Genomic DNA, 27,033 nt, shown 5'->3' on the forward strand with positions numbered 1-27,033 from the left:
TTTTCCGTGCTCCGACTCCGCTCTTGCTCCGCTCCGTAATCAAAACACTTGCTCCAGCTCCGCTCCTGCTCCGCTCCAGTTGCTTTTTTTTTTAAAATAAAAATTCTTTTAATACTTCGAAATAGTGGTCTTTCATTTGCAACAAACCCCATCTTTCTAGCTTTTCATTTTCATACAGAAAAAAATTCATAAAGTATGCTTAATTTTAGGGCAAAGAAAGTGCTATGCCTCCTTAACACTGAGCTGTGCGGCCCTACGATATAATATTTTTTCAGTGATGAAAAATTTAGAATTGGTATTTACTAAAAACATTTCATTTATCTAGTCTTATAAAGGGAAAGAAAATTCAAATGAAAAAAAAAGAATTGGAGCAGTGGAGCAACAAAAATTTTCCGTGCTCCAACTCCGCTCCTGCTCCGGGTAAGACCCCATTGCTCCACTGCTGCGCGCTCCAGCTCCGACCTCCGCTCTGGTTAACCAAGCTTACAATGTCAACAATACAGTGCTCATAGCAAATTAACTCTTAGTTCACCAGATTATTGTTAAAAAAATCAAACAAACATACCTGTATGTAAGATCTTTTAAGATTCGTTCGTTCGTTCTTTTAAGACGTTTCGCAACACAACGCGTTAAGCAGATAAATGCAAGCCATTATCTGTTTCCCACAGCTCCTTTTTCTTTCTCAGTCGTACTTATACACCTTTTCCGCTAGAGTGAAACACCCACTGTGACCCAATACTTCAAACTGGCCTATATTTACACCACTTCCTCTACGTCCATTCAACCAGAAATCATTGTTTACATTTATTATTACATTGAGGCTAACTTATGGCCGTTTAGAAAACCTTCATAGATAAGTCAAAGCAGCTCGCAGCAAAAAGACATAATTTTTTCAAACTCTCAGAAACATAACTGCACGAACAAAATTGAAAATAAGAACACCTATTGTTATTATTTTTATGTAGCCAAAAAAACGACTTTCGGAATAAAACAAAAAATCACTGAGGAAGGCCTATCCTTTCCGATTAAAACGATCTAAAAACCAACTCCGTGCGTTGAACAGTTTCGGAGATAAAAATTCATTTGCGAAGGCAGTCACCGTAGGAGGCTGCAAAAACGGTGAGCTTTGAAGGCTTGTATTTCGTAAACCATTTCGAAACTAGGAAAACGATGACTTAAACCCCCCCTAATTTCATATGGACTACGATATATTTCAGTATCATCAAAATCGCTGACATCGAGGTAGATCGGGTTGGTGTGGGAATGACCCGTATACACAAGAAGACCGAAACCTCGTAATTGCATCGCAAGCCATTATCCCCTTCAGCTGAAAACTCATCCAACTAATACCTCAGCAGGCCGATTGTCACGGTTATCGGCGAAATTGCATCGCGTACGTTCCTCCATGAATATGTAGATTAATTTGCCCGATTACCTCGCGCGGGGTCCTGCCCCGCACTTAAGCGCGCGCGCGCACGCGCGTTGCACCGCGAAATCGCGTAAGCTACTGCAGCGACGCACCAGGCTGCCTAAAGATATGCACCCCTGCGCCTCTCGCTATGAAATAATCATATGGTTAGCTAATGGCAGCGCTGGGGTAGTGATTGCTCGGGCTGCTGCGGCCTCCATAAGGCGGTCAGGGGGAATAATAAATAAATTCAATGTATTTGCTCGAACCCCCCCGCAAACATTCAATGATAGATCGGAATCTTAAGGGGGGCGGAGGGATGATGCATGGGTCAGGGCCCCTGTATCCTGGCCAGACGTGCGTGAAGTACGGAAGATCGGATCTTTCCCTGCTTCTCTCGGATTGCTGCGTAGCTGTCGCGTGCTGGTGCGCCCCATTATTGTGCTATGTAGATTGTGAATTTCATTTGCCGTCCACTCTCTTCGATGGAGGCCTTGGTGAATTGTAAAACTTTTTGGTTTAAATCTAGTTTGAGGTTATGTTGAATTGGAGAATCGGGGGTTTACCCATTTTGGGAGGATTATTTTAGGGGTTTTTAATAATTTTTACTAAAAGAGATAATGTTTAATTTATTTTTTTTATATTTTTTTTTGAGAAAATGTTTAATTTATACAAAACGCATAAATTATGTTTCCGAAGTGTTTTAACGATATGTGAAATAAATTCAGTATTGTTTTTTTTTTCAATTTGAAGCATCTTAAATTATGTTGAATGGACTTGGGCACCTTCAAATTTTATAATGAATCTGGTTGTTAATTTTGGAAGTGGCCTAACTCCATTCTTGATAAGAAAACGCGTATTATTCGCTTAATAATTGCCACTATTTTAATAGCAACTATAAATTTAACATCCTTAGACACACTTAAGCAGTATGACTCATTAGTATCCTATATGTATATTTTTAAATTCATTGAAACGCAAACCCTTAAATATCTCGATTTGAAGATAAATGGACTTAGGCCACTTTCAAAATAAACGGCTCATATATTGATTGTTATTTAAATGTAAATGTGTTATTAAAGTATATCTGTTAAACTTTTAAAAAATATTTTTCGTTTGTAAATATTCGTGCCAGGAATCGCTCAATGTTGCGTCGAGTTTGAGCGTTCGGTCTGTGTGCCCTCCCCTTCTTTCTGCTTTCCTACCGGGTGAACGGGTGATCAAAAATCGGAAAGTAAAATTGAGTTACAATCTACATAAGTGTAGCTTTCGTGTGAACCAGGGACATTGAATTTGAACAATATTTTTCAAAATGGCAGCGGTTCAAAGCGAAGTAATGCGAATTTTACCAAATTTCTACCCTTTAAACCCCCGAAAAAAATAGAAAATGTCACCGGGGATGAATAGTCGTGGTTCAGACGAAAACTATATGTGTTTTAACCATATGTACCAAATTTCAAGGCTATCGCGTTATTATTTTTTTTTAAATCGTGGCAGAAGTTCGCGGAAACATTGTTTTTGGAAAAACGGGTTCAAAGCTTCCTTGAGCCGCTTAGATAGCCTGTAGGTACTATTGTTCATTCAACCCTCTGTAACTCAGCTAATTTAAAGCTTCCGCAAAAAAGCGAAAGCGCTGTGCAAGACATTCTGCAGGAATGTAGAAATTGCAGTTGGAATAGGATGTGATTTATTGGCACAAATAGTTGTGCAGAAAGCTACCAACCCTCAATGATCTGAAACGGAGTAAATTTAGTTTGAAAGTTTTAACTGTTAATGAAAAGTAGCTTTTTTCTATTTAGTATATTTTATTTCTTGTTATTGTTTTACAGTGTTTTTTAATGGGCCATTTCACAGTGAGTAGTATAATAAATGTTATTTTTAATTTTCTGTAGCTTTTGTTTTTAAGTCTGAAATGAAACTATGGCTTGGTAGTTTTAATAATTGTAGAATGTATGAGTTATTCCATGGGTTGATATTTTTTTGGAAATAAAGATCACAAAATTATTTCATTAAATACTTTGTCATTTTGAGGGTTGGTAGCTTTCTGCAGAACTAGGCCCAATTGTGCATGCTTGATTCTTTCGCTCTCGCAAAGATCAATTGAAAGGCAACTGTTAGTAGGGGCTGCTTAGTAGGGTTTGTCAATTTTTTCAGTGTTTTAATTTTAAAAACGACTAGTGGAAAAACGGTACAATTTCACGTTTAAAATTAACCGCTACCTTTAAATTTTGTGTAATACATTATTTACCTAGTTGGAATTTCATTTGAAATTATGGAAAAATGCGAAAAATACTAAAACTATGAAACAAAATTTAATAATTGAATAGTTAAATTTACTACATAATTAAATATTAAATTTACTGTTGCTAAAGTTACATATACTTTCATTTTGTAATAAATACACAATTCCATACATTTTCATGTGAATAAATACTATTTTCTACATATTTTTATTTTCATTTTCATGCTTTTATGTAAGCAAGAGTCACTTTAAGCAATATATGAACATGTAATTTGTAGTTAAATCGTACTTAATTGTTACTTTTTTCAACTGTGATTCGAAGTAGCTAAACCTCACCCAAATCAATTTCTGAAGATAGTTTCAGATTCAGGATTAAAAACAGCATTACTTCGCCACTACTTAGTCATTTTAAAATCTTCAAAATTTTTTTAATTTATCCACAAAATTGACACCCTTCTAGGAATTCAATACCCTCCAGAAATCGGATTCCAGATTTTCAAATTTCAGTTAAACCAAAGCTTCAAATACAAAAAATTAAACCAAATCAATTTACTGCTTAGAATACTATAGGTAATATAGCACCAGTGAGGATGATATTAAAATTGATACTGATATTAATTTTAATACCATCCTCACTATCAACACCAGTATTATCAATAATAACTATAGACTCTCGTTTCGCGTAGAGTTGATTTCAACGACAATCCCTGTTAGTGCTTACAAATACAAAAATTAAAAAAAAAAGCTATTTGCACGTTACCTACACTGCGTTCCACGTTAGAGCGTACTCGTTTCGCGCAGGGACACACTGTTGATTGGTAGTAAACCGGCAGGGGAAGTGCTGCGACCAATCGCGACAGTGCTACGACCAATCGCGTGTGTCAGATCCCTGGGAGCTGCGCAGATCGGTCGCAAATCGGTAGGGGCGTTGGTACGCTCTTATATGGAACGCAGTATATGTCAGTCCTTATGCCATGCCGTAAGAAAACTGCACTTACATCCTCTATAACCCTGCTATTAAATTGGAGTTAAAATCATGCGCAGATCTTTAAACCAGTACCTAGTATTGCAACAGTATTTTATGAAATCTGGAGCATCGATAAACAACATGCCATTACCCAGTAATTAAAGCACCCCTGGAAGCTACACCAACAGAGTGTCCAGGATAAAGGGATCAACTTATTCGTCGATTCTATTGACTGTACGGATTCCTGGGCAGATCGAATGGTAGGCGGATCAACTCGTCCGACCTGAATTATTACATCGAGGAAGGACACGGGTGTCCCCTCCTCGGCTATCATTCATGTTATTATAGGTTAAGGGGTGTAGCTACGACTCAAGCGATTCTAATCCAGCCGCGCATCCCGTTGCATTTTATTAGCGTATTTACCCAATCCCTCGGAATACTAGCGAAAGTATCGGTATTATCGCCTGCTCGTGTTCGCCCATTGTACCCGTTGCTTCCATCATCCAAGTGACAGAGCTTAAGCATCTTTGCTTTTATACGTATCGATGAATTATGCAACGCGGCAGGGTGGATCAGCGCTCCTCCCAGCTTCGAGTCCTCGCCAGGTTTCTTCGAAGGCTACACTTTCGATAAATAAAATTTATTAACGAAAACGAGCTTTATCGTAATCGACGCAACTCTGTCCAGGTACTGTCGGTATATTTATATAATTTCTTAAAGAGTGACTGTTTGGCTTGCGACATGATTTTTAAGAAATTTACCTGAATTGTTTAGAGGTTTTGCACGATTTTGTGAAGGTTAGAACTTTGTAAAGAACTTTGACAATTTTCTTTATTTTATTGAGCATTACGTTTTTAAGGGGGTATACCCGTTTGAACCCTCGGAAAATGTATACATTTTGTGGATTTTTTTACAAGTCAACGGTTTGATGCAGATTTCCCGTTTTTTAACTATGTTTACATAGTATTATGAACTACTTATAAAAAAAGTTTCAGTTAAAAAACTATTGTTTTTCGGAAGTTACGGATACATGTCCGAAAGTCTCTCGATTTTAGACGGCTAAACGGTGGCCCTAAAAACTCGCGCTACGTTCAACCAATTTACTTCAAATTTTGCATGCAGAATCGTAATAAGATTCCACATCGTCCAACGAAGGCGATTTTGAAAATTTTGAAAAATAAAGAAATGGTGAGAGATCAAAGGTAAAGTTAAATTTTTCTAAGAGAAAAATCCACCTTTTTCCTTTATAAATAATAAACGGGGAATCGAAATAAAAAAAGCCTTCGTTGGACGATGTGGAATCTTATTATGATTCTGCATGCAAAATTTGAAGTAAATTGGTTGAACGTAACGCGAGCTTTTAGGGCCACCGTTTAGCCGTCTAAAATCGAGAGACTTTCGGACATGTATCCGTAACTTCCGAAAAACAATAGTTTTTTAACTGAAACTTTTTTTATAAGTAGTTCATAATACTATGTAAACATAGTTAAAAAACGGGAAATTTGCATCAAACCGTTGACTTGTAAAAAAATCCACAAAATGTATACATTTTCCGAGGGTTCAAACGGGTATACCCCCTTAATACATTATGAGCAGTCATTTTTAGTTAACGGTATTAATTAACGCAAAAGAATACTCTTCATTCTAAAAAAAAACGGAGAGAAAATATTAAACAGGGTCGTCAAGCAGTCGAAACAGTTTTTTCTGGTGAAAAATGCCATCTTTAAAATGTCCAACTTTAAGTGCTCGTCCCAATTATAGTTTTTATTAAATTTTATTAATATTTTCAGTTTCGAGACTGATGAACATTTGCGAAGTAGTACGTATTCAGTCGATTTCGATAGGAGAATGTTCATTTTTCGGCTGAACGTCCTCTACTACCCCTGTTCCGACCACTGTGTGGCGCCACCGATCTTTCAGAAAATTTACTCCCGCCGTGAGGTTCCTTATAAAAATCCAAGCAAACTTTGTACTACCCCTTAACCAATGACGTTAACTACATAATTATTTTCCCTACATTTTCCATCTTTTCGTTCTACCTTATTTTACAATCTGTCGTGTCACGAAGCTAACTGTCAGTGGTTTTGAGCAAAATATTCAAAAGTATATCTTCAAATATGTAATACAGTCATTAATAACTCCAGTACATATTAAAAATATATTTAGACTTGCCAATTTAAATTATTATTAAAACGGAGTCTGCGAGACTCCAGGTCACCCTCTACCTTACAAACTGGGACGTCAGCGGTTAAGGATTACCATATTCACCTATCTCTAATAGTGTCCAAGATATTTGTCAAAACTAGCTTCCCACCCCGACGACTATTTTCACCCAGTGAAGGCAAGTTCGGGCAGCTACAGAAGCCCAATATTTTTCCCTGCTCTACGCGCGCGCAGAGTTTAATGAAAGTCTGAGCGTGCCACTTGGGTGACGTTCCTTGTTACACCGTCGCCTCATTGAGCGCCGCTTTAAACAGACCCACCTTCAATCGCCCGTAATTAATAGCTTGTCCCGACGACCCGTTCCGTGACATATCAATCCGGGGGGGTCATGGCGGCAGCGTTCTATCATCAAGCTTCCGTAAGGGTTAGGCTCTCGAAAACTTCTCGCCCTCTCCCGCGGGCGACGGTTCGCAGGAGTGTGCGCGTCGGGTTCGGTGGCGTTGGGATTAGCTTGCAGCTAGTTATGATTAGAGGAGACAGTTGGCCTTCCACCGAACTACTCCATATTCCAATACTCATCGGCGGCGGGCGAGTGTAGCCCCGGCCACGTCAGTGTTTCGGCGGCTAGGGGGGGCGGCGATAATACGCACTGACAGGCGCGCACCCCTCGACAGGCCGGTCGCTTGAGGGGGGCCGCGCGAGTGAAAGGAAGGGCGGAAGGGTGCCGCCGGAGAAAAGGAAAACATATACAACAACCCGATAGAATGAGCATCGCATGCGTCGACGCTTGTTTCCCTCTTCTGCCGGCCCGTGCCGCGCAGAATTACCCACTGATGTTATAATCCTCTCGTGTTACGCCGTCGCACATGCTGTCCTGTAAGCAATACATTGTTTTTTTTTTTTCTCTCTCTCCTCCGCTTCCCAACCTTTTCTCCCGCCCGTTTTCATCCCCCTGCCGTTTTATGACGCCAGACCTATCGGGTACCCATATGCACACTTCGCTGCCGCGCGCGGGACACCGTGTATCCGGCGCGCGCCAATCACTGACCCGAATGCAACGTAAGTCAAGTCTTTGTCGCGCCGGGGGATCGTCGGAATTGACGAGCAATTGACGGTGGTGTTACTTGGTTGCGACGTGTTGCCAGGGAATTCGAGCAGGCCCAGCGGCGGGAAGGTGACAGCTGGGCGGCATTGTTTTAGAGCGGGGAGATTTGGGAGAAGGTGTAGGGGGCTGGGAGGCTGGCTCTGGTGGGATTTGTGAGAGGGATGGATAAAGTTCAGAGGTGAAATAGTTCTTTTTAATTATTTTGTGTATTAATGGCTGTCCCGTTACCGGGTTTCATCCGGGAATTGTTTATGAGGTTTCCAAAATAAAAAATACTGAAAACAGTAAGCTGTAATCTAATCTAGGACGTGTGTAATTGGGCGGAGCGATACTGTATAGGCGAATATTTTAATTTGAATTTTCAGTTGGCCTGGGTGCGGGATAGTTGTCTTTTGATTAACCAAACACAACTGTAAAAAAAATTTGGAAAATATTCATGTTTACAGGTTCCTTTTTCTCCTAAAAATGATTATATAATCATACTATATAGGCGAATATTTAAATTTGAATTTTCAGTTGGCCTGGGTGCGGGATAGTTGTCTTTTGATTAACCAAACACAACTGTAAAAAAATTTGGAAAATATTCATGTTTGCAGGTTCCTTTTTCTCCTAAAAATGATTATATACTAGCTGACCATATAATCATTTTTAGGAGAGAAAGGAACCTGCAGATATGAATATTTTTTCAAAATTTTTTTTACCAGCTGACCATATAATTATTTTTAGGAGAAAAAGGAACCTGCAGATAATATTTTTTCAAATTTTTTTTTTACCAGCTGACCATATAAGCATTTTTAGGAGAAAAAGGAACCTGCAGACATGAATATTTTTTCAAATTTTTTTTTTTACCAGCTGACCACATAATCATTTTTAGGAGAAAAAGGAACCTGCAGACATGAATATTTTTTCAAAAATTTTTTTTTACTAGCTGACCATATAATTATTTTTAGGAGAAAAAGGAACCTGCAGACATGAATATTTTTTCAAAAATTTTTTTTTACTAGCTGACCATATAATCATTTTTAGGAGAAAAAGGAACCTGCAGACATGAATATTTTTCCAAATTTTGTTTACAGTTGTGTTTGGTTAATTAAAAGATAACTATCCCTCACCCAGGTCAACTGAAAATTCAAATTTAAATTTTCCGCTCCGCCCTAGTACGTAATATATTTTCGAAATTTCATTGAAATCCGTTCAGCCGTTTAGGCGTGGTAGAAGGACAAACAAACGGACAACGTATCAGTTTTATATGTTAGTAGGGATGGGGATAGGGATGTAAATGCTATTTCTGATAACTTAGCAGGTATATATATTACCACCTTGGAAATTTCTGTGGCACATTTGCAGCAGTTGTATTCAGCAGAGTGCGCACTGTAGTTGGGCTCAAGGCTGCGGAAAATTTGAAATAGAGTGAGACAAAATATTAAAAACTGATATATTTCCATAAGCAAATACTGTTCGAAAACACTATTTCCATTAATGCTTAAATCAAATACTATTTGAAATACTATTTCTTTATGTAACTACTATTTCAAAGAAAAGTTCTTTTGTCAAATCCTGTATCAGTCGAAGAAATAAAAATATTTTCTTCTATTTATCTATTTCAAAAATCTATTTTCCTCATCCTGGTTGGGTACGCTATGGATGTAATAAAGGAGGGAAGTTAACATTTCTGAATGTCCCTTATGGCTATCTGTTTTTAATTTTGATTTACTACTTCCACAAGTTTAAGTGTAGGGGGTTGAAAAAACGATTTTTTTCGCATTATCTCGTAATTTTTGGTGTGAAAAATGCGCCAGTGGATATGAAAGTGGAGTAAGTGAAAAATCTAAAATAATTGAAGTCATCACTTATTTTGTGTTACACCACTTTACATTACAAAATAAGTGATTCATTCAATTGTTTTAAATTTTTTATTTACATGACTCTTACAATCACCGGCACACATATTTCTGCCAAGCGATTTTTTGAAATTCACATTGCTAGCAGCGATATAGAGATTCAAAGGTAGTGTCCCCCGTATGGCACTGTTGTCTGTAAAAACTTTAAACGCGGTTTTCTCAAAACGACATTTCTTAAGACGGGCGCAATGATTTCTCACAATCTACTGGACGGATTCAGTAGCGGTTTCGCGGACGTGTTCAGCATATGGCTAGCTATGATCGCTGCCTCCAGCTTTGTTTTTGTTAAATAAGCAATGCTTTCAGGCCAAAACAGTAAAAAATTTTCCGTAAAAATCAATGTTTTTTTTTAAAGTGCCATCACTTTGTTAATTTATTTGGGGGGGGGGGTGACTGAGGTACCGATCATAGTCACACTTATAAGGACGAAAGTAAGCTTTGGTTTTTTAATTTTGAATGACGGGAACAGCCGTTACGACTGCGCCGGACAATTTTTTTATGGTGGCATACGTCATCGTCTATAACTCTGTAAACTTTCAATAAATATGCTTACAAAAATTCTGAGTTTCACTTCGAACATATCTCAATATGCAGGCAAAAGGCCACACAGGATAAACTTATAGTTTTCGTTAAATAAATTCCCGAATATTGCGTTGAAAACGAGCAGTTCACTTAAACTAAAGTACCTACCCTTAAGAAATCAATTGCACTTCAAATTTATCATCGACAAAATTGTGCCATTCAAAGATTTATATCATACTTATAACATGCTGTTTTTATGGTTTTTAAAAACCAATGAATAGTTGAAAAATTTAAAAAAAAAAAGGTCGACAGTAACCGTACATTTTTCCCAGGTGCAGCCGTCAAAGTATTAATATTTCAAACGAGTAGACCTCGTTTGTGTAACTTGAGATGCACTGTGGCTCGAAATTCTTTTACCCCTGCGTGAATTTGAAGTAACTTTTTTGAAGTTTATTAAAATAAAGAACGTCGCAGTTAGCCTTGAAAATTTCTTGCGCTACACGATTTTAACGAAAATCGGCAAGTGGTTAAATCACGTAAGGGTAATTTCGGCGATTTCTTACCCCCTCCCTCCCAAGTACAAGAATTCTTAAGATTTTATATTCCAACCCCCTTCTTCCTCACGTAATAATTTTTTACATGGAATTTTTTCAGTTATTAAAATTCTCTTAAAGGTTTATATAATTCTAAAAAACTATTTCATAAGGCCCTTCTAACTCCTCCCCTTGTAAAAAACCTTAAGAAATTCTCAGAACCCTCCAAAAGTCTCACGTAATTTAAGAACGACCCCTTTGTGCAAAACAAATTTATCACCCCCGTTTATTATAAACCACCTGGATCTTCAGCTCGCCCTGTATAATCCACAGCGAAACAAATTTCACTTTCACCCCCCCTTAAAGCTGCGCATTTTTTTATCTTCCAGGTACCTAGTTGCGGGTGGACTGGTGGATCGAGTGGCTCGCCACAGTCGCGCCCTGATCGAGACCGATTTCTTCATAGATCAGGATCACGAGTCGCCGCTTTTGATATCCTCCTACAACCTGATTTTCCGCATTTGCTGGCACCTGAGAAAGTCCACGGACCAGGAGATCGGGAGCATCCACGAGAACGGCACCAACAACAATAACGTGGAGCAGACAAGCGTCGAGTCCCATCTTCTCTCGACTCTGTCCTCCACTGAGGCTGCAGGTGCGATTGGTGCGCTCTACGCCGCGGCTGCATTAACCGCGCAGAATCAGAAAGGATCCTCGCCTACCCCTAATCAGACTACGATGTCCCAGTCTACGAGGACCTTGATCGTCCGAAGTCTCAGGCTACTTAAGTCGATCGCGGGGTTGAACCTCCAGAGACTACAGGTGAGTTCGTGGATAATATCGACGGGGAGAGGGGCGCCGGTCCGGGTCACCGATTTGGTTAAAATTTCGAAAATAGTTTGTGCGCAACGTGCATAACAGTGTGTTAATTAATGGAGTTTGAAGTTTTGCTATTAGCAGACCCTGGACGTGTGCACTTGTCTGTAAACGTGAGACTATAATTCAATTGCCAGTGGCACCTCAGGGGTTATCCCAGTGTTTCCCAACCATTTTTGAGTCGCCAGCCCCTTTTATAATACTCAAATAACCTGCGACCTCCCTTCCCCCTTATAAAGAACACACATTAAAAATAGGTATTTCAGAATGTAATTCTAACTTAATAATTAAAATAAATTAGTGCTAAAAATCGCCAACTAAAAATAATCGTGGCGACTCCTCAGAAGACACTTCGCGACCCACAGGTTGGGAATCACTGGGTCATCCATGTACTGATTTTAGGCATTCAGTAATTTTTCATTAGTCCTACGATTAGTTATTTAAATTGACCTCATTACGGTTACGTCATTCCCTGTAAACCACTGTTATTTGTAGTCATTTAAGTTAGCCTGCCATTTGTGTATGCGTGAGACGAGAATGAAATTGTTAAAAGAATTAAATTCTTTGAATAAAAGAGATAAACCATCGACGTTTCACGAAATCTTTCAGAAACAGTTTGCAGGAACTGAAGAAAAATTCTACCTATTTGAAACAACCTCGACCATCCTCATCATTAAATAGATGCGACTTTAATCAATGTTATGAATACAAAGGCTACTTGTTATTTAAGGAATACTATTTAAAAGGACAGTCGATAGTTGAGTTGGACTAAACAGATAGATGCTGAAGTATTTTGTACCTTGGATGGGCACATGTTTTGTTCAATAATAACCCCTGAAGCTAATGATGAGTTAATTCAGTTACTTCATATGTTAACTCAGTTAAAGTACAGTGTTATTATATCTTCAGTGCCTTAACTCCCTAATAGAGAAGACGAGACATGTTGTCAGAATCTCACGAAATTTTAAAAAACAGAGCAAAAATTGAAGAAGAAAAAATTGTATTCAAAATGATCATAGATCATCCTCGTCATTAGATCCAGCAGCATACGAAGTCCAATAGAGAGATCATGTGTCCCGGGGGTTTGCCTGTCAAGATAGAAAGCCCTCCTGTGAAGTCTGCAATGATCAGACCACGAATTGAATCGAGACCTCGCGCCCCCCATCCATGAAAACCATAAGGGCTATCCCGTGTCCCATAGGAGAGCATGCTGAGCCTCATGGGACGTTGCCTGTCGATTATCCTTGCGGTCTCGTCGGCTGGCGTTTGCTGAAGAACCAACGTTTATTATCTATTCTCTTTGACTTACTGGCGACGTTGCTCTCCAGTCTTCAGTGGGAGTCTGTCTCTTGTTGCCTTCAAAAGAATTCGAAGCTTTGAATGTAGGTGGTAGTTCGGGAATTAATCTCGTATTTCTCAACTGTGCAACCAGTTCTGGATAAGTGAATCGATGAACATATTGGATGGAAGTATCAAACGAATGAGATCTCTTGAGGAAATGAAGTGGGTGGAAAATCTGGGCGAAGGGTTCAGTAGGTAGAAGCACTGAATGTGAAAATGGTAGACTGGAGGTCAACTGTGATTCGACTAATTCTTTTCAAAGCGAAACTAACACCACTGCGTTAAGAAGCACCTAGATTTAATTGAGTGGAAGTAAAAATAGACCAAAGAATAAAATTTAAATTTTGTCACTGTTATTTCTGACACTTTTGATGGTGCATACCGTATAAACAATCGCAATAACTTTCTTCTGCCTGTTGCATCTAGTGTTACCAACACTGTAATCTTATGATTTCAGAATCTCTTGGGAGCAGAGGGCACCAGCTTGCAATGGCGACTGATAGCTAGTCATGTGATAACTCGATTATCACGGGATCCAATATCGCAGAAATCAGAGACTGGATCAGCACTGGACACTAGTAGTACTTATATCCTGTCAGAGCTGTTCCAGGTTTTGGGGTACTTCGCAGGTAACAACCCGGAAAATCAGGTAAGCATAATCTTTAGACGTGTTTATTACAGTTAGTTTACAACATTAAATAGTTTTTAGTGGCCAGAATATAGGTTAGGGGAATTATAAAAAACATTTCTTACTTTAATTCTGAAATCAGTACATTGAATTTAAATTTATTTTTTTTTTGGAGTATGCAGTAGCTTGGCAGAGACTTTTGTCCCTTAATCAACTTGCCATTGTTAATGAGCTACGGAATTTTTATTTTTGAGTGGATGAAGTCTATGCGAGGGTGTACCTTAAAATTAATTTCTGTAATAATTTCGAAAGGAAATATATTTTATTTTCACACTAAAGTATTAGCTTTGTTGAGATCATCCTGGAGATTAAATTTTATTGAGTTGGAATTATGTAGCTTTATAGTACAGTAGGTGTGGGGTAAAATTAATCTATGGATAAAGAAAGTAGGAATCTTTGATGATCGTAGGTAACAGTCAGAATTGATTGATCAATTTGTTGGAAAAGCTGAAGCTCGATATTCGCGAATTCTCTATATAAGACATCTGTTGAGCGATAATTCATGCTCGATAAAGGCATGATGAAAGCACATTAGTACAGTGTTTTTAGCTTTCGACAAAAATTATACAGAACATCCTTAGAAAATGCTGCTGCTTCTTAGAATTAGAGACTTCCATCGCTAATGTGCACCATAAACGATCTATGATCTGCAATAAATCCAACAGTGATGAAAAACGGCATCAAAGATTCTGTTTGCTATCGGCGAAGAAGTATTGTAGGAAGAACAGAAGTATCTACGCAGAAACTCGATGCATTTCACCAACCAACCAACAACAGATAAATCGTTCCTTTCAAATAAACATCCTTAATTTACCAAAACACTTCGAAATCTCCATCTTATTTCTCATGGCCGGTTTAAAATACGCGTCGAATAGCCTCGAAGATCCATCAGAATCATCCACAGATCGACTGAGTGCTCATTTCTCAGCTCAGAGAAGGAATCATGCATAAATCCTGTAACAAATCCGCTGTCTCTCTCTGCCCCATCTTCTCCTCTCCTCTTCCTCCTCCTTTACCTTCTTCTATTCTTTATCCCCCTCTACCGCCTATTATTCTTCCTCTTCCTCGTCCTCGTCCTCGTCCTCCTCCTCCTCTTCCTCTTCTTCTATTTCCTTTTATTCCTCTGTCTCCTCTACCTCCTTATTTTATTCCTTCTCCACATCCTTTTATTCCTCCTCTACCACCTCCTTATATTCGTCCTCCTCCTCTACCACCTCCTTATATTCCTCCTCCTCCTCTACCAGCTCCTTATATTCGTCCTCCTCCTCTACCACTTCCTTATATTCCTCCTCCTCCTCTACCACCTCCTTATATTCGTCCTTCTCCTCTACCACCTCCTTATATTCCTCCTCCTCCTCTACCACCTCCTTTTATTCCAGACCTAACCCAGACCTACATTTATTCCTCTTCCTACTTATATTCCTCCTCCTCCTCTACCACCTCCTTATATTCCTCCTCCTCCTCTACCACCTCCTTATATTCGTCCTCCTCCTCTACCACCTCCTTATATTCCTCCTCCTCCTCTACCACCTCCTTTTATTCCAGACCTAACCCAGACCTACATTTATTTCTCTTCCTACTTATATTCCTCCTCCTCCTCTACCACCTCCTTATATTCCTCCTCCTCCTCCTCCTCTACCACCTACTTTTATTTCTCCTTCTCCATAACCTCCGTATATTCCTCCTCCTCCTCTACCACCTCCTTTTATTCCACCTCTACCATCTCCTTTTATTCCTCCTCCTCCACCTCCTTTTATTCCTCCCCGTCTACCTCCTTTTATTCCTCCTCATCTACCTCCTTTTATTTCTCTTCCTTCTCCTCCACCTTCTCATCCCCCCTGCCGCTCCCCCACCACCCCATTCATCGAGCCGCAACAGTTAAAGGTTAAAAGCGTTTTTCCGCCCAGTTTCCCCGTCCCGTATCGGATGCACTTTCGGGGCAGCGCATGGGCCTCCTTAAAAAAGCCGTCGAAAGACGAATGCTCGACGTCGACGGTGCACTCAGCGCCGCGCCGCGCGTCCCGCTGCACGCGCTGGATTGATGCACCCTCCTTGCGCGCGGGGCCCGCGCCCGCCTGCACACGACTGACGTATGGAATGGAACCGTGTAAATATATCTTAACTGCATTCGGCCGTATATTGATGGGAGGTCCGCTGAGTGTGTTGTGTCTAACAGCTTCTTCCTTCTACGCTGGGTGTTGCGCCGCGCATTTCACCGCCGAATGTACCGGGTGGCGCGGCACGCTCGTTTCATCGAGTGATAGATGGCCCGCCGAGGTGCGAGCCTGGCCCTCAACCGGGCCAGGCTCGGCGCATTCGTGATATTTTCGAAGATGAATCCTCACTCTGGATCCCTTGGGAAGCTGTAGGTTGTTTGCTGGATTGGTGGAGACTCGAAAGTTGTACCTCTTTGTGGATATCGTTGGCGCGTATAGAGAGGTGGTCGTGCTTTGGGACTTGGCTGGGCATGTATCGTGGAAAGTAGGAGAGGGAGATTTTTGTAGAAATTACAGTGGGTTTATTGTCCCTCTTTTGATGTTTGCAAGCTTTCTTATATGTTCTATTGCATATGTTTCTGTGTGTGAGTATACACAAGGTAGAGAAGGAAGGTGGGACTAAATTCCTACTGCCCAAAATAAAGAATGGAGTCTGAATGAACGTGGTTAAAGAATAACTTTTTGAGTTATGAAGTATATAGTCGCGTTTACGAATAACAGGATACTAAGAGCTTCCAGTGATCACGGCTTCATTTAACGGAGTAGTTTTAAGTTTCGAACAGGCAAATAGGTTGTTCTTAGGATTTTTTTTTAAAACAGTACAGGAGATTTAATATGAAACTTCGTATAAGTATTAACACGCATACGAAAATATAAGTTTTTTTTTAACTAAATTACTCCAATTGTGCAGAAGTTATTAGTAAAGTCCCTGTTCTGCATCAATAGTGGTGACATATTCTGTGATCTTGATTGCGCCTGATCCTCAAACCAAACGCAAAAAGAACAATCTAACATTAGTGTAATTTCAGCCTCTACCATCATAAATTTATAGAAGGCAAAGGTAAAAAGATTTTAATGCTTGTTTTAATTAGTTAATTTGTTTCTGAAGCATCAACCACGAGATTAAGAAATGTCATTCTGTGACAAATGCAACGAAGTTAAACGCGCATCGTTTATTTCAATAATTACTTTAGTATTTTATAAATGTCATTTTGGGAACTTAATGTTTAAGAGCACGCAAGAAAAAAGAAATCAAATACGAGATTACACCCTAAATGTATAGAGGCTACACTGTAGACAGTTTCGCACGGTCACTTTATCCTGCGTAACAGCTAATCGTTTTCATGCTGAATTCCTCACGAATATTCTTGTAGGCAGTGCAATTTATCCTTGCCTGTTTCAGTAGCTTTATTGTCAAGCTTGCGGACACACGACAAACACGCGCATGTAACATTCACGATTATTCAGAACAGTTTTGCTCGGCTATAATTATTCAAACGATAGGGGAAGTCAGCGGCGCCCGCAGGGCAATTGCGGTGTGCCGCTATTCATTCAACTATTATAATAAAGTAATAAAGTAAAATAATTAAAATAGCCCTTAATAAATTTAAATAGTAAAAAGAATAAGGTAAAGTAATGCAGGGAAAAAATTAAAAATAACAACCGCATTTTTAGAAAATGTTTTCTAGTGCACGCATATATCAGAAATGAGTGACAAAACATGGTTTGTTGGCAGTATATTAAATTTAATCATCGCTATTTAGTTATAACACTTCTATTCTTCACGAATGCAACGATTTTTTCATATACAAATTACAAACTCAAAATTAGAAGGAATTATTATTTCGACTTACAGTACAGTATAGCATTGACAAATTATTTTATGAAGTAACATTTCGTTTTGTCATTTCGAACATTAATCTTCCAGCTTTTGCTTTATTGGGAAAACAGACGATATTATTTTATTCGTACATATATATTACGATTTCGTTTGAAACATATTATTGATCTTGATTATTTGTAAAAAGAATTTCAAAATAATATTTGCAACGCGTTCTGCATATAGAACCATTCAGTTGCTTTCAATAGAGTAGATAATTAAGTTTTTAGTGAGTCATCTTATTTAATACATACAAATTTCAAATCATTTACAAAAATAATTGCATCCATTGAAAATGAGCTATAAAGGCTGTTCGACAACAGATAGTAGAAAATGAAACGGGTGCTTTTACGGGGTAAAATAGTACAGAAATTAAGAGTAAGAAAATTGCAGTGCAGGCTTTGTTCTTTAGTCAGAAATGCTTAACAATTTGGGTCTGAAACGCCTGAAGAATGGCAAATCGGCGAACAGCGACCAGCGTTGCGTAGGTCAGTAAGGCCACGTGCAGTCGCCGTCATAGACAAAGACACATTTATCAAAGCTTCTACGAGGTAAGATTTTACCCATGATGCGTCTTTGTTTTTGTTACATAGAATCACCCATTTCATTCTCTACTATCTGTTGCCGAACACCTTGTGTACTGTATATTAGGGATGGAACTATTTGTCGAATTTTTCGGTTTTCGAATATTCGAATACTTCAGTTGCTCAATTATTTGGCGAATATAATTCGAATATCCATGTATTCGAATACTATTCGAATATCCATGTATTCGAATACTATTCGAATATCCATATATTCGAATACTATTCGAATATCCAAGTATTCGAATACTATTCGAATATCCAAGTATTCGAATACTACTCGAATATCCAAATATTCCAATACTATTCGAATATTTAAGTATTCGAATACTGATGTATTCGAATAGTATGGTGTGAATTATAAATCAAGTTCTTTAGGTTCATTTGTCAGGGTAAAATCTTGTAACCTAATTTTGACCCACTTCACACCATACTATTCGAATACATCTGTATTCGAATACATCAGTACCTATTCGAATACAGCAGTACCTATTCGATTACATCAGTACCTATTCGAATACAGCAGTACCTATTCGAATACAGCAGTACCTATTCGAATACAGCAGTATTCAAATACATCAGTACCTATTCGAATACAGCAGTATTCGAATACTCAAATATTCGAAGTTTATTCGTAGCTTTCGAATACTTGTAAAATATTCGAATAGTCTCAGCCTTACTATATATTAGGGAGGGGCGATATAGGCAAAAATTTAAATTTGAATCTTCAGTTGGCCTGGGTGCGGGATAGTTGTCTCTTGATTAACCAAACAACTGTAAAAAATATTTGGAAAAGTATTCATGTCTGCAGGTTCCTTTTTCTCCTAAAAATGATTACATGATTATATGATTACTAGCTTTGTTACACGGCTTGGCTCGAAATTTACAATCTGGTTTTGTAAAAAAAAATTGTTTTTTTTTATTCGACCTCATCGAACAATTGTGGTCTTCAACTAAAAATTGTTGTTTTTTAATTGACTACATCGACCCCTATCATCGATTTGCATATATACGAGGTTTTTCACAAGAGCAAACAGTGGTCACGTGTGCTTTTTCGTGTCGCGTTTAATCCAGTGTTTAAGAAGCACCGACTTTTTTTGCGAAAATAGAATCGATGAAATGGAAGAGTTACTGATTTTGATTAACTGAATTAATTGTGTGAGTTATAATATAATATCGATTTTCTTCTTGTAGGGTGATTTGAGATCTCTCTGGCGATTACATATCTAAATTAATTAACTTGATAGTATCTATGGGAAAAATTAAGTTTATGATTAAAAAAGAAATTAATATTTTTTGTTATAATTAGCAGTCATAAATGCTTCACTATTGGATCACGGTAATCTTGGCAACGTAGAAATAGCAGCACAATTAGAATAATCAACTGTTTCACCTGAATGACTAATGTTTCACAGAAAAGCAGAAACTTTCCCTGAAATTTTCCTCCAAATGGATAAGATTAGTTTGAAAAATTGTCTTTATAAATATTTGTTGTTATATCTCTTCATTTCCTAATTCTTAAAATAACAAAATAATTTATGCACCAAGAAGTAAGCATAATTATTGATAAGTAAACCAAATAAACTAAAAATTTTAGTACTTAACGTTCAGGTCACCGATTTGGTTAAATCTTCACATACAGTTAGTGTCAAATACACAAGGCATGCTGCCCCAGATTTGATGAGAAAATCTAGCTTTACCTTTTTCATCTCCTGCATATAAATTTATACGTAAAAACGAGACCAATTTAAATAACTAATCGCAGGAATAATCAAAGATAACTAAAACTCTGTACATTAGAATTAGTAAGTATATAAATTACAGTGAAGCTTCCACTGCAACTGAATTATGTTGCGTACCTATATCGGGGGTCAGGAAAATGCGAAGTTTCAAATCCGATTTTCTCGCAAATTTTTCAGTATTGCGGTCTGTGCGTTAGACACATTATTATACACGTCGTTAGAAAGAAAGCTGTCTTTTCGTAGCAAATAAATAATTTAGGGACAGTTAGGCGTATCTACGCAGAGATTGCTAGGTAGAAGTTTTCCCTCGCGTGTACGGAGATATTTCCAGTCACGGGGTAGACTGGCACGTGGAAATATCCGACGGTCTGGCGCCTTCGGGAACGTCGCGACGTCCTTCCTTTCTGCGCGGCTATCAAGCCTCGTTTTTCGAGATATCGGGCCCTCAGAAATCACCTTGGTATTTGATCTATGCCGGACGATATTGAGAAGGAACGGTCAGCCGAGATTAGACACAGTAGAAAATGGCCCTCAAGAGCATATTCGTGCTGGCTTTCGACGGTCATCTGCCTACTGCGAGCCTAATTGTTCTGGTTATGGGTTCCTTCTTCATTTCTCGTCCCCTCCACGAGATACACCAGGTAAGAACGTCTCTTTCGAAGCTAAATAATGTGCCCGACGATTTGGGACATGGTGAATTGGGCGCTGGCATAATTAGCAGGCCTGGGGAAAATTTGAAATAGAGTGAGACTGAATATTAAAAACTGATATATTTCCATAAGCAAATACTGTTCGAAAATACTATTTCATTTAATGGTTAAATCAAATCCTATTTGAAAGTACTATTTCATTTAATGCTTAAATCAAATACTGTTTGAAAATACTATTTCATTTAATGCTTTAATCAAATAATATTTAAAAATACTATTTCATTTAATGATTTAACCAAATACTATTTGAAAATACTATTTCATTTAATGCTTTAATAAAATATTATTTCATTTAATGCAATCACATACTATTTTCAAATAATATTTCACTTAATGCTTAAATCAAATACTATTTTCAAATACTATTTCATTTAATGCTTTAATCAAATACTATTTGAAGATACTATTTCATTTAATGATTTAATCAAATACTATTTTCAAATACTATTTTCAAATACTATTTCATTTAATGCTTTAATCAAATCCTATTTGAATATACTATTTCATTTAATGATTTAATCAAATACTATTTGAAAATACTATTTCATTTAATGCTTAAATCAGATACTATTTTCAAATAATAATAATTTCATTTAATGCTTGAATCAAATACTATTCGAAAATACTATTTTATTTAATGCTTAAATAAAATACTATTTGAAAATACTATTTCATTTAATGCTTTAATCAAATACTATTTGAAGATACTATTTCATTTAATAATTTAATCAATTACTATTTGAAAATACTATTTCATTTAATGATTTAATCAAATACTATTTGAAAATACTATTTCATTTAATGCTTTAATAAAATACTATTTGAAGATACTATTTCATTTAATAATTTAATCAATTACTATTTGAAAATACTATTTCATTTAATGATTTAATCAAATACTATTTGAAAATACTATTTCATTTAATGCTTTAATAAAATACTATTTGAAGATACTATTTCATTTAATAATTTAATCAATTACTATTTGAAAATAGTATTTCATTTAATGCTTTAATCAAATACTATTTGAAGATACTATTTCATTTAATAATTTAATCAATTACTATTTTCAAATAATATTTCATTTAATGCTTGAATCAAATACTATTTGAAAATACTATTTCATTAAATGCTTAAATCATGAGCAAATACTATTAACTATTTACACTCGGATTCGAATATAGGAAATAGGGGATCGAACGTAGGACATACAAATTTCAAAACTAATCAGATCTTCCAAATGTCGCTCGTTACCTTCTTAAGATTACATATATATGTACATTCGAGTAAATATTTTTTGCAATTATTTCTGAATGCAGATATGTATGTTTACTCACATTTTTAGTGTTGTCAGTCTGTCAGTCATTATTTGAAACACTAAGTAGGTATTGTTTGAAATATTATTATTTGAAATACTATGTTCTTATATTTGAATGAAATACTTCTTCCACAGTAGTATTTGTATGAGTTAGTATTAAAAAGTATATTTGAAATACTATTCCTTTATATAAGTACTATTTAGAAGAAAATTTTATTTGTCAATTGCTGTATCACTCGAAGAAATAAAAATATTTATTTCTATTTATCTATTTCAAAAATCTATTTTTCCCAGCCCTGATAATTAGACACGTGGTATACACAGAGTGTTTCTTAACATGTGGGATAAACTTCAGCGGTGGACGAGGAACACAAAGACAGTAAAAAAGTTCACATCAACATGTGCCCTATTTGACTGTGTTGCCGAGTTATAGCCATTTTGTCATTTATAGTCGTGAAACTAATTTTAGTACAGTGGTTTTAATGGTTACTTTTTGAGAAAATATCGTTTTGCAATTATAAAAATTGGAAATATCTTTATGTAATGCAGTTGAGGATATTCACTTGCACAGTAAGAAAGAGACTAAATTTAATTGGAAAGGATTACTCCGTGATGTATTAACTCGTTATCAGATATATGGAGAAATTTTTGTGGATTTCAAGAAAAATAGACAATTTTTTTTACAAATTTTCTATATTTTATCGACAATACACTTCCAATTCTAATTTATCTACCCAATTTCATTAGATTATGAAAAATATAAGAAGAAAGTTAAAATGTTATCAAAATATTTGGAAAACAATGAAACTGATACGTCAGAAATATTTGTTTCTCGATACAATTAATGAAAAATGAAAAATCACACGTAAGGAAAATAATGGTAAAAACAAAATTATAGATAGTAAAGTGAAGAGAAGACACATACACATAGAGTATTGGTTACTGAAAAAAAAAATCGTAACTGTGATGATTATACCCTGCAATTTCTGATCATCGAGCTGTGTTTTTCGAATAAATTTGAAACTTTTTTTATTACCATTCCATGGAGGATTCTCTACTTCCGTATTACACCGAGAGTTTAGGGACACCCTATGTGTGAAAAAAAATTTTTCGGCGAAGTATTTCGTATACGTCAGTTATACATATAGTCAGTAGAGAGTATATGTCAGTTAAGTGGTTAATCAGCTCAGAAGCGTTTTAAATACGATAAAAATACATGGGAGCCATGATCATCGTAAATCTGGTGGGTGGTTTTATGCGGCGTAAAAACGCTCTTAAAATAACGCAGAAAATGATACACGAAGGGAAATGGTTTACCATAGAACATAGCATAATTTATTTAGGCCACGTGCCTTTCACTTAATGCAGTAGGAACTTAAAGTCTTGAAAATTGTTTATACACTACCCTTGGATTTTTATAATCTGCATTTGTGGTGAATTCTTATTACACACGTAAAACCTTTATTTCTGCCATGCAGGTTATCAGAATTATTTATTCCCTTAGTCATTTTATTTATTATTCAGCACTAGGATATGTTGAATATTTAAGGATGAGAAATAAAAATTATTGTATTTTGTGTTTGAAAATGAACAAAATTTTGCTTTTAACGTTTCTGTGTGTATGTCTTTATCACGATTTGTATTTTGATAACAATCTGTAGGAACATTATTAATTTACATTGCAGATAATATTTTCAAAATACTACTTTAACAAGTATATAGCTTTTTGAGAATTGTAGAATATGAAAAATTATATTGCAGGACTTTTTATTGTTTTAGTTTCGTTCTTTGTGATGATTTCTTCTTTTACAAAGAATATTTTAAAAACATTCTTTCAGCTGCGAGGAATACCTACTGCAAAATGAAGAATTAAAAGTTTACGTGCATTACAACATTATAAGAGAACGATTATATTTTTCAGCACTAAAATCCTTAAGTATACTCTACGATCTTTCTTGACTATTTCTTAAGATCTTCGAGATATGTTCATCAAAACATTTAAAGCAAATATATATTTACAGTATTTAAGCAGCTAATTACAAATTAAAATCCAATCACATCTTGACGCTTCATCATGTGCCATTAAAAGGATTCCATTAAAATACATTTTTCCATCACATCTTTAGTTCTAATGATAAAAGAAAGTATATTACGGTGCTCGCCAAAGTCTCTGCGTGTCCGTTAAAAAATAGGTGGAAGAAGGCTTTCATTTCAAGAACCGAAGGCGACATTGAAAACTCTAAAATAAAAAGTGAGGTATAAGAAATATACTACAAAAGTCATCCTGTAGTAAAAAATAATTTGAATTTGTCCAGTAGTAAGGAAAAAAATTAAGGGGGTAGGTTACCCTCAGCAGCCCAAAATCAGACCCTTCTTCAAACGCATATTCTGAATTAATAAATGAATATAGAGATAATTTTTGTTTTAATTTTTAAGCGTCATTTCGTTGACTTTAATGCGCAAAAAGAAAATTTTAAATATATATATAGGGGAAAAAGTTATAAATATAATGTGCTAGTTACGTTCTCCACCCTGCATACACAATTTCACTTACTTTTGTCATTCCTCTGATTAATAAAATTATTCGATTTACATATCATCTACATACATAGTGTTCAGAAAAGAGAAAACTTTGAACTTGGTGTCCTCGCGAAATTGTGTGGCTTTTTTGTATTTTCTACTTAATAAATCTTTATAATGTTTTTCTGTTTTCTTTACCCTAGGTGTTCCATATTAGATAGTTACCATTTTTTTCAAACTCCTGATTGCCACTCTTTTAAGTTTCTGTAAAAGATTTGATTTTTTTTTACATTTAACTATATAGATACTATTATGCATTAGTTCCTTCGTTCCCTCATGTCAGTTTTATTAAAAAAAAATTTCCCTACTTTTGTCAAGTTTTTGAAATCAGGTGTTCATTATTACACTGTCCAACAGCCATTTTGGTCTGTAAGATTCAATAGCTGTTTCTATAGATTTTTGCGCGCTGAAAACGAATCCACAAACCATTTGTCCCCATCACCCTCAGTTTTTGAGAAATTCGATTTTGAGAAAAAACTGAAAATTTTCAACTTTGAACATCTTTTGTGTCGAAACAGTAATAGTTATTCGGTTGCTTATTGCGTCAAATTATTCTATAAACCCTCCCGAATACAAAGATATAAGTTATTAATGCATTATGAACATTTAAATATGTTTAAACAACGATTAAAGGGAAAAGAACACCCGAAATGCACGCACTTTTGCAGATATATTTGAATTTATTTCCAAAACTAAGGGTCTAGAAGAAAATCTGACTACTCCACGCGACGCGGCAGACAATTTTCCTTCGGAAAGCATCAACAGAAGTAGTAAGACACATTTAGTTTTCAATACAGAAGCGAAATAGTTTGGCAAAACGTGCGGCGCCGACAGTGGTAGTCAACGGTGGCGCGCGATACTGCCGCTCAGCGGCACACAATCGCTTAACGCGCGCGACTACCACTGTCGGCGGCGCTGCACGTTTTGCCAAACTATTTCGCTCCGATATTGAAAACAAAACGTGACTTACCACTTCTGTTGATGCTTTCCGATGGGAAAATGTCTGCTGCATCGCGTGGAATAGTCAGATTTTCTCCTAGACCCTTAGTTTTGGAAATAAATTCAAATATATCTGCAAAAGTGGGTGCATTTCGGGAGTTCTTGTCCCTTTGATCGTTGTTTAAACATATTTAAATGCTTATAATTTAATAATAACTTAATATCGTTACCGAATAACTATTATTGTTTGAACACAAAAGATGTTCAAATTTGAAAATTTGCAATTTTTTTTCAAAATCGAATTTCTCGAAAACTGAGGGCGATGGCGACAAACGGTTTGCGGATTCATTTTCAGCGCACAAAAATCTATACGAAGCGGCTATTGAATGTTACAGAACAGAAAAAAAGTGTAATTTTGTTGCACAGTGTTACATACGTTTTACCCTACGTCTTTTAGCCACATCGGTGGCTCAAACCTCGTGCACTCCGCTTGAGAGTCATTCAGCCATTGATCAAAGGGCAGGACACTAAATGAACGTAAACGAGGATGAAATAAAAATACGCAACGTGGGTACTTCCTGCGAGCAATATTTTCTACAGGTGCGCGCGTTTCAGAACACTTGTTGAACCGCAGATGTCCTAGTACGTTTCCTTGTTCTTCGAACCAGCTTGTTTCCGACACCTGGGTGATAGGTGCACCGTTTCCCACGATATTCCAGCGAATTAACGATTCTGCGTGTACACTTAGGCTGTCTTAATTAACCGTCTTCGTTTCGTAACGATCGCCGAGCTACCTGTCGCGCCCTCCATGTGGGTATTTAGAAATGGAAAGAAAAGCTTGCGTCCAAGTGCTCAGTCATTAAGAATTCTGCTAAAGGAAATCACTCTAACTTCTCTTTTAGCCGTTTAAAAATGATTTTTTTTTAAAACTCTTATAATGTAATGTGTGATTTGGGATGCGGTTCGTGACAATGAGTGTCTAGGAACTCTAATTGGACAATTTTTAATATTAAAAATTTTCTGGCACACGGTTTAGAATAATTTGTGCTCACAAATTGATGGTTCTTGGAAATTTTCGCAACATATAGAGATTTTTTTAAGCATATAGTTTTATTGGTCATAAATATGAAAGCTGATTGAATTTTTAGGCTGATGCGCGATGGTACATAGATTGAAATCGTGGAATTACGCATTTTGACAGCGGCAAAAATAGTGTTAACATTAAATTTTCAGCTCTTCTTTAATATTATTTTTTTACATGTTTCTTCTTAATAAATTGGCTAGCATATTTAATGGACTCTTGTAAAGCATTTACCTTAAATATTTAAATGGAGTATTAAAGAAAAGGATAGGGTTAGGTACTGAACTACAAAATTACCTGAGAAAATAAACTGAATTCCTGCCAATGAAGTTCAATTTTCAATGTAAAGTTTCTTACAGAACAACCCCATACCTTGTTACTTATTTTTATATTACTTTACAATTTTTTATTATTGCTTTACATTACTTAATAGTAAGTTATATTATTCCAATGTTAC

General features: G+C 36.5%; 1 protein-coding gene across 1 annotated transcript in view; it reads left to right on the plus strand.

The window, feature by feature from the left end:
* Ssp3 (short spindle 3) overlaps positions 1-27,033 on the plus strand; it is an 87,291-nt gene that overhangs the window by 55,504 nt on the left and 4,754 nt on the right. The window contains exons 12-13 of the mRNA XM_076825695.1: positions 11,231-11,663; positions 13,516-13,707. Coding sequence (XP_076681810.1) covers positions 11,231-11,663; positions 13,516-13,707 — 625 coding nt within the window. The remainder of the gene's footprint in view (positions 1-11,230; positions 11,664-13,515; positions 13,708-27,033) is intronic.

This window comes from Andrena cerasifolii, chromosome 13, assembly GCF_050908995.1.
Source record: "Andrena cerasifolii isolate SP2316 chromosome 13, iyAndCera1_principal, whole genome shotgun sequence".
NCBI classification, from domain to species: domain Eukaryota; kingdom Metazoa; phylum Arthropoda; class Insecta; order Hymenoptera; family Andrenidae; genus Andrena; species Andrena cerasifolii.